At 56.5% G+C, this 7,986-nt stretch overlaps 1 protein-coding gene across 1 annotated transcript; it reads left to right on the top strand.

Annotated features, from left to right (window-relative positions):
• Nucleotides 1–780: 780 nt before the first annotated feature.
• On the top strand, nucleotides 781–7,980 carry Fkbp10 (FKBP prolyl isomerase 10). Its single transcript, XM_015495717.2, has 10 exons — nucleotides 781–1,346; nucleotides 3,746–3,891; nucleotides 4,214–4,403; nucleotides 4,516–4,661; nucleotides 5,008–5,197; nucleotides 5,301–5,446; nucleotides 5,921–6,113; nucleotides 6,596–6,738; nucleotides 6,899–7,062; nucleotides 7,372–7,980. The coding sequence occupies exons 1-10, from the start codon at nucleotides 835–837 to the stop codon at nucleotides 7,555–7,557; spliced, it is 2,016 nt and encodes a 671-aa protein (XP_015351203.1). The 5' UTR covers nucleotides 781–834; the 3' UTR covers nucleotides 7,558–7,980.
• Nucleotides 7,981–7,986: the final 6 nt, after the last annotated feature.

The raw sequence follows: 7,986 nt of genomic DNA, 5'->3' as shown, positions 1-7,986 counted from the left end.
GCTCCCCGAGCAGAGAGCGCCTGGCCCCGCGGGCAGCTGGATGGGCCAGGACCCCGCCGCGTGCCTGCTGGGTCTTAGCGCCCCGCATCCACAGGAGGAAGGCGGGGAAGGGCGGGGTCGCGGCCCCCTTCTTTTTCGGAGGGTCCAATAGTGTCCCGAGTGCGCTACGTTGGCCCGACCTCCTGCCCATGTAGGTCTTCCCTTGGCAGATGGGGTGCTGATGGGTAGGCGTGCGCTTCGCGCTGGAGATGGGAGCTCAAAAGCCCTTCTCTTCCCTCCCACAACGCCCCCACCCTAAGATCTAGAAGCGGAGGGAGGTGCCACCTATACCCCCTACTCTGCCCAGGCTCAGTGCAAGCCCAGGAACCCGGTCTTCCCTTCCAGGGCCCCTTCTGCACCCTCCAAGTGTTCTCATCCCCTCACCCCCTCCCGGGTAGGGAGTCACACACCCGCTTTACCCTTCGCACCTTCCACGGCTACCACCGATCGAGCTCCATCCCGTGCGACAAAATCATTACAGTCTAACTTTTTTAGGACAAAACTGCTTTTCAGAGAAGCCTCCCTTAGAGGACGGCTGGAGTGGGGGAAACACTGAAATGCCCCCCAGAATCCGGCCCTCTCCACTCACCCAGAGGGCCCTTAATTTGAGGGTGTCAGCGAAAGAAGCGAGGAAATTCTCGGTCCGGCTTTAGGACCCAGGAGCTCTGGAAAAAAGTCTGAACTTTTCTTTTTCTTCTACTTTTTTTTTTTTTTTTTTTTTTGAGGCCACTCAGACTTCTCATCTTTCCCCGAACCTCCTTCCCGGCTAGGCCCGAGTCTCAGCTCAGAGTGGAAATGGAAGGAGGAGGATCCGGAGTTCCTGTGGCGGATTCCTGGGACTCTAAACTCTCAGCTTTGCCCCCTCCTCCTATCCCACGGCCATCGCCACCCCGCCCGGCCAGCTCAGTCTCCCCAGCCCCCATTCCACGTGGACCAGCCAGGGCGGGGGTGGGGAAGGACGGAAGGGGGGGAGCCAGCCCTCGGAGGGGGTGGAAGGAGGTTGGCGGCTGCAGTTCCTTCGTTCCCTCATTCGCCCTCACTGCCCGCTGGCCTTGCTCGAGCACCATGTTCCCTGCGGGATCCCCCAGCCACACCTTCCGCCGGCTCTCCCTGCTGCAATTGCTGCTGCTGCTGCAGGCCTTGGGGAGGGGGCTGGGCCGCGCCAGCCCGGCCGGGGGCCCCCTGGAAGATGTGGTCATCGAGAGGTACCACGTTCCCAGGTCCTGTCCCCGGGAGGTGCAGATGGGGGATTTTGTACGTTACCACTACAATGGCACTTTCGAGGACGGCAAGAAGTTTGACTCAAGGTAAAGGGGTGGGTGTCCCAGGTTCATCATGCCTTTCCTGAACCCCGGCGCCTGGGACCTGGGGTTTCCTTGCTTCCCCTTTCAAGCTCGCAATCCGGGCCTTCACTTTATGATCCCCCAAGCCCAAACAGCGGGGGTGGGGGCGGGGGTCCCAGATATCCATCTCCTCAAAAACAAGCCCTGCCTCAAATTCTAAGCCTTCACCTTTACCCCAGTTCTTTTCACCCAAGTTCTCCAAGTCCCCCAAAGTATTTGATGATCAAGGTGAAAGGCTCCATTTACCTGCCGTTGATGAGGGGGTGCTCTGGTCTGCAATGTTGGGGGAAGGGAATGGCTGGAGGAGTATGTGAACCCTCCTGTGGTCTCTCAGAAGGGGACCCCCCTGTCTTTCCTCCTACCCAGGCCCCTATCTTGTTCCACACCCAGTTTTCTTTGCTTTTGTGGTTAGAGAAGAGGCAGTAAACCTTTTTATTTGGAGGATGGAGGTCTTCAACAGCTGGGGTGGGGATAAAGCCAGGTGGGCATTAAAATAAGGCAGTAGGATGGTTCTGGGAGGAGGGCATAGCTAGGTGCCATGGTCTGTTCTGTCCACGTGTCACACAGTCAGACATGCTACCCTGGGCATCTTGGAGGGTTTTCTTGTCTCTCTGGACATCCTGGAACCTGAACCCCCACCTCCTCCATTTTACCTCTACCAGGCCAGTGCTATCACCCATCTTGCCAGTCTTAGGGCTTGAACACAGACTTCTGGTATGACCCAGGCCTTCCCAAAGTCCACTTTGGGTGGGGGAGGGGGTGTTAGGGCAGGCTGTGTGCCAGCCTCCAGGGTAAACCCTAGGTCCCATCACACACAATGCCCCACTCCACAAAGAAGTCACCCCTTTTCCAAAACATACACTAGGCCACGAAGTATTAGTGACCTTGAACTTGGAGGCAGGCAGTATATTGGGCAAAAACTTAAGACCCTAGTTCAAATATAGGCCACAGTGTTGGATAAGGAATTTTGTCTTTTAAAGCTTCAGTTCTGAATGGACATAAGAATAGTGTCTCCTTCCTAAGGCTAATGATCAGACCAGATGGTGACAGTGGACTTCTCATAGTACCTATAGTCCTTATGACTTCAATACATATTAGCAGCCAGGTACCATGGTGCCCACCTGTAATCCTAGCAATTTGGGAGGCTAAGGCAGGAAGATCTCAAGTTCAAGACTAGTCTCAGCAACTTAGCGAGACTCTCAGCAACTTACGCAAGACCCTGTGTCAACTAAAAAAAAACAAAATGAACTAAGGATGTGGCACAATGGTAAAGCACCCCAGTTCAATCCCCAGTACCAAAAAAAAAAAAAAACCACACCAAACATATTAGTCTTAACTCTGTGGGAAACCACATGCCCTGAAGCTGTTTAACTTATAGACATTTTGTGCAGAGCTTGAACCTTCATTTCAGCATTGTGAAGGAAACAGACCAGAGTAAAACCTGCTCAGAGGACAAAGCCAGGTGTAGGCACAGCACTGAGCCCTGGACAGCTAGGAGTTGGGGAGGGACTGGGAGTTGGGGGCTGCCCTCTCTGGTGAACTCTGGGAGCCTGGCTAGGGCCTAATTCATAAGTGTTGAGTTTAGAAACCTTTCTTTCTCTTTCTTTCTCCTTCTCCTCTCTTTCCTCCTCCTCTCTCTCCTCTTCCTTTTGTTTGAACTGGGAATTGAACCTAGGGGTGCTCCCACTGAGCTCATCCCTAACACTATTTTTGTTTGTTTCTTTCTTTTTGGAGGCAGAGTCTCCCTAAATTCCCCAGGTTAGCCTTGACCTTTTGAGCCTTCCATCTCAGAGGATCACAAGTACAAGGCCAGGCTCAGCAATTTAGCAAGACCCTAAGCAACTTAATGAGACCCTGTCTCAAAATAAAATATAAAAAAAGGCTGGGGATTTGGCTCAAAGCACCCCTGAATTTGATTCCAAATTACGCCCCCCACACCAAAAGAAAGAAAGAAAAGTGAAAATAATAATATCTGTCTCATAGAACAAAAATTCAATAAGATAGTGAATAAAAAGGGCCAAGCATTTAATCTGGCATATAGCAAGAGCTCAATAAATGCTCTGCCCTCCATACTGTGCTCACCACTCTGTTACTGTCAGCAAGCAGAAGCTGCAGGCGGGCCTGTACACTGCTCGCCACCCCGGGGAATAAAAGGCCCTGGCTTCCTCAGGTACTTCCTAGGTGGCAGCCTAGGAGGACGACCTGGAGAGGCCGTGTGTGAGGAGCATGTGTGCATCTACCCTGTGTATGGGGAGGGGACATCATGCATGGGGTATGCACCTCTGCTCATGTATGGGACCATGTGCCCTCACCTGTGCACACCTGAGGTCACTATCTCCTATGTGTCCCCTCCCTCCCCCCAGCTATGACCGCAGCACCTTGGTAGCCATCGTGGTGGGTGTGGGGCGCCTCATCACTGGCATGGACCGGGGCCTCATGGGCATGTGTGTCAACGAGCGGCGACGGCTCATCGTGCCCCCCCACCTGGGCTACGGCAGCATCGGTGTGGGTGAGGAAGCTGGGCACAGGCATGGGGAAGGGGAGGCCAAGAGGCAGAATCAGAGACCCCAGGGTCAGAAATCTGAAGTTCAGCTAGGGAGTGGCTTGGCCAAGGTCACACTGTACACAGTCTGCACAGTGGAGGCTCTGTCCAGAGTTTCCATCAATGCCTCTGGGAAGACAGGAGAGGGAAACTGGGACCCTGGGCAGGAGACAGCTTGGCTGGGAAGGAGGGAATCTGCGGCCAGGGGAGGCACAGCTAGACCCTCAGACCTGCACCCCCATCCCACCCCGGGCTGCCGCAACTAGGCTCCTTCTGCTTTGCCCCACAGCGGGGCTAATTCCCCCAGACGCCACCCTGTACTTCGATGTGGTCCTACTGGACGTGTGGAATAAGGCAGACACCGTCCAGGTGAGCATCTTGCTTCGCCCGCCTCACTGCCCCCGCATGGTGCAGGACACCGACTTTGTCCGCTACCACTACAATGGCACTCTGCTGGATGGCACCACCTTCGACACCAGGTAGGGGCCAGAAGGGGACCCTGAGGCATCAGAGACTATGGCCGGAGCGAAGGAGCCCAGGCCCATCCTCCTCTCACCTCCAGCAGCGCAACCTCTACCTAATTCTCCACAGCTACAGCAGGGGCGGTACTTATGACACCTACGTCGGCTCTGGTTGGCTGATCAAGGGCATGGACCAAGGGCTGCTGGGCATGTGTCCTGGTGAGAGAAGGAAGATCATCATCCCTCCATTCCTGGCCTATGGCGAGAAAGGCTACGGTAAGGGCAGAGAGGGGCTTGTGAGAATTCTCCAGAAGAAGGAAAACCAGGGCTCCACGTACAGTTGTTCAGGTTACGTACTATAGTACACCAGGGCATCCAGCCAAGGAGGAAAGTAGGGAAGAGATCTAGCCCTTGGTGATGGTTCTACTAAGAAGGCCTGCTTTATTATGGTTCACAAAATCGATGGTGGCTTTGGGGAAAACACAACTCAGGTCTCATAAAAAGAACAAGAAACAGCCATAGATGGAAGAGAAGGGGTCAGGAAAGCATGGCGCCCACTTAGGCCTTCCTGAGCCTCAGTTGGCTGCCGACTTGTATGGTTCAAGTCCTATCCCCTCCCCAGGGACTGTGATCCCCCCGCAGGCTTCCCTGGTCTTCCATGTCCTACTGATCGATGTCCACAACCCAAAGGACACCGTCCAGCTAGAGACGCTGGAGTTACCCCCTGGCTGTGTCCGGAGAGCCAAGGCGGGGGACTTCATGCGGTACCACTACAACGGCTCCCTGATGGACGGCACCCTCTTTGATTCCAGGTCAGGGAGGATCTGAGGAGAGAGGTGGGGGCTGAGAGGTCCCCTGTAAGAGGTCGGGGTTCCCTTTGACTCCCTCCCTGCCCCTCCCTGCCTTCTATTGCAGCTACTCCCGCAACCACACCTACAATACCTATATCGGGCAGGGTTACATCATCCCCGGGATGGACCAGGGGCTGCAGGGCGTGTGCATAGGGGAGCGCCGGAGGATCACCGTCCCCCCACACCTCGCCTATGGGGAGAATGGGACTGGTAAGGTTATTCCAGAGGCACCTCCTCCACTGCTCCCAACTGTCCTCCCTAAGCCTCTGTTCCACCCCTCGTCACAGAAACGCATTTATTTATGGCTGATCACCAGATTCCATCCACTTCCTCCAGACACTCCCCACTACCCCCTCTTATAATGAAAAGCACAGCCAACTCCCAAGTTTGGGGTCAGAGGGTGGCTTTATGAAAGAACAGACCCAGCAGAGCCCCAGGAAGCACAGAGGCCTGGATTGGAGGCCCAGTTGTGGAAATGGGCCTAATCATAATGATTCAGAGGGTTAAGTTACAGGGAGTTTGCAAAGCCACAAGGGGAAAGGGGCTTTCCTCCCCTGTCCCTGCCCCTCACCCCAACACCCAAGAGCAACATATAGGAAGCATCAGGATGGACTCCCGCTGACTCCCCAGGGAGGGAGCCCCCATGGAGATGGTGAGCTGACCCCCTCCCCCATCTGGCCTCAGGAGACAAGATCCCTGGCTCCGCTGTGCTCATCTTCGACGTGCACGTAATTGACTTCCACAACCCTGCCGATCCAGTGGAAATCAAGACGCTGTCCCGGCCCCCTGAGAGCTGCAATGAGACCTCAAAGCTTGGGGACTTTATTCGCTACCACTACAACTGCTCTCTGCTGGATGGCACCAGGCTCTTCTCCTCGTGGGTCCGGGGCAGGGTCAGGGCTGGGCTGGTGGGTGGGCGCAGGCGCGGGCAGTGCTCAAGCAGCACCCCTGACTCCGGCTCCTCGTTCTCGGTCATGGCGTCTCTTGCTTCCTTCAGTGAGCGTCAACAGCCGAGGGCCATGAGATTGTTTTACTTTCTTTATTATCATTTTTGGTACTGGGGGTTGAACCCAGGGCCTTTCGCATGCTGGTAAGCTATTGAGGCCCACCCTGTGGAAGATGAGATTTGTTACTCCCCAGGGGAAGGGCCCATGAGGCTGGCAGGAGGGCAGGGGAAACTGAAGGGGGAGCCCTCTGGGCTGTCCTAGGGCCCGTGGGGACCCTGTACTGGGCTGTTGGGTGGGCACCAGGAGCCACTCTGGAATCGAGGGCTTGTCCTGGGCCCACTTTGGGGAAAGTGGAGTGCAAACTGGCAGGGGACAAGGACCGATGCTAATCTGGGAATCTACTTTCCCCTAGCCATGACTTTGGGGCCCCCCAGGAGGCCACACTGGGGGCCAACAAGGTGATCGAGGGTCTGGACACAGGCCTGCAGGGCATGTGTGTAGGAGAGAGGCGGCAGCTGGTTGTGCCTCCGCACCTGGCACACGGAGAGAGCGGAGGTGAGGGGCCGAGGCCTGGGTCCTGTCTCCGGCCTCTGTGGCTGGTGGGAGGGTCAGGGACGCTTTCCTCCCATGCCCTGCTTTCCAGTTCCCAAGAATGGAAACTGAGTCTGGCCTGGCCTCAATGGGACCTTTCTCCGCTCCCCTCTCCCCCCTCCAGCCCGGGGGGTTCCTGGCAGCGCTGTGTTGCTGTTTGAGGTGGAGCTAGTGTCCCGGGAGGACGGGCTGCCCACGGGCTACCTGTTTGTGTGGCACAAGGACCCTCCCGCCAGCCTGTTTGAAGATATGGACCTCAACAAAGATGGAGAGGTCCCCCCAGAGGAGGTGGGTCAGGAGCTCAGTCACACCCATGGTGCACCTAGTGCCGACCCAGTGCACACCTGCCCCTCCCCCAGGCACCTGCTGTCCCCGGCTGAGCCACTCACCTGTGCTTCCTTGCCTGTTGCCCCATCTGGCAGTCATGGACTGTCCCCCAGGCTGTACTCCAGCCCCTCTCCTCTCCTGGGCCTTAGTGAATTGGGGAGGGGACAGGGCAGCCTGGGAGGAAGGAGACAGCATTGGCTGTCCTCCCTGCCCAAGGCCATCCACAGCTCTCCATGACCTCACTCCTCCTGTGGCTCTCCCCTCCCCCAGTTCTCCTCCTTCATCAAGGCTCAGGTGAATGAAGGCAAAGGCCGCCTCATGCCTGGGCAGGACCCTGAGAAAACCATAGGGGACATGTTCCAGAATCAGGACCGCAACCAGGATGGCAAGATCACGGCTGAGGAACTCAAGCTGAAGTCGGATGAAGACCAGGAGCGGGTCCATGAGGAGCTCTGAAGGGCAGGGAGCCCGGGCCTGGCCTCAGACACAAAGACCCCTGCGGGGGGACAGTGGCAGAGGGACTGGCCTGCCCACGGTCCCCTCCTTCAACTGGGATGACTCTGGGAGCCACTGAAGGGGTGTGGGACGAGCCCACTCTGCCCTGCCACCGACCCCAGGTTAAAATCCACAGTTCAGACCTTTATACCATTTTTCTCTTCCAGCCCCAACCCGCCTCCTTAAGACTTTGGGTTACAAAGCCAGTTTGGGGACAGAGGTTGGCTAGACCCTTGCTGGACCCCATCCACGCCTCCTGTTGCAGTGCTGGACTCTTAGCAAGGCTGAGCTCCTCAGACTTGCCCTTGATTTTCTTCCCCTCACCATCCCACCCCCATTCCTTTGTCACGGCAGCTCCCCAGGAGCATGGGTCAGCTGGGGGGGGGGGGC

The sequence above is a fragment of the Marmota marmota genome, unplaced genomic scaffold (assembly GCF_001458135.2).
Source record: "Marmota marmota marmota unplaced genomic scaffold, marMar, whole genome shotgun sequence".
In the NCBI taxonomy this organism is placed as follows: domain Eukaryota; kingdom Metazoa; phylum Chordata; class Mammalia; order Rodentia; family Sciuridae; genus Marmota; species Marmota marmota.
Note: the sequence above shows the minus strand (reverse complement) of the source record. Positions and strands in the feature narration are given on the sequence as shown.

Bases quoted from the DNA above. Each gene is read 5' to 3' on its own strand.
- Fkbp10 (XM_015495717.2), top strand. From the start codon at position 835: ATGGAAGGAGGAGGATCCGGAGTTCCTGTGGCGGATTCCTGGGACTCT. The intron at 6,739-6,898 runs GTGAGGGGCCGA...TCCCCCCTCCAG, and splicing joins GGCACACGGAGAGAGCGGAG to CCCGGGGGGTTCCTGGCAGC. The intron at 7,063-7,371 runs GTGGGTCAGGAG...CCCCTCCCCCAG, and splicing joins GAGAGGTCCCCCCAGAGGAG to TTCTCCTCCTTCATCAAGGC.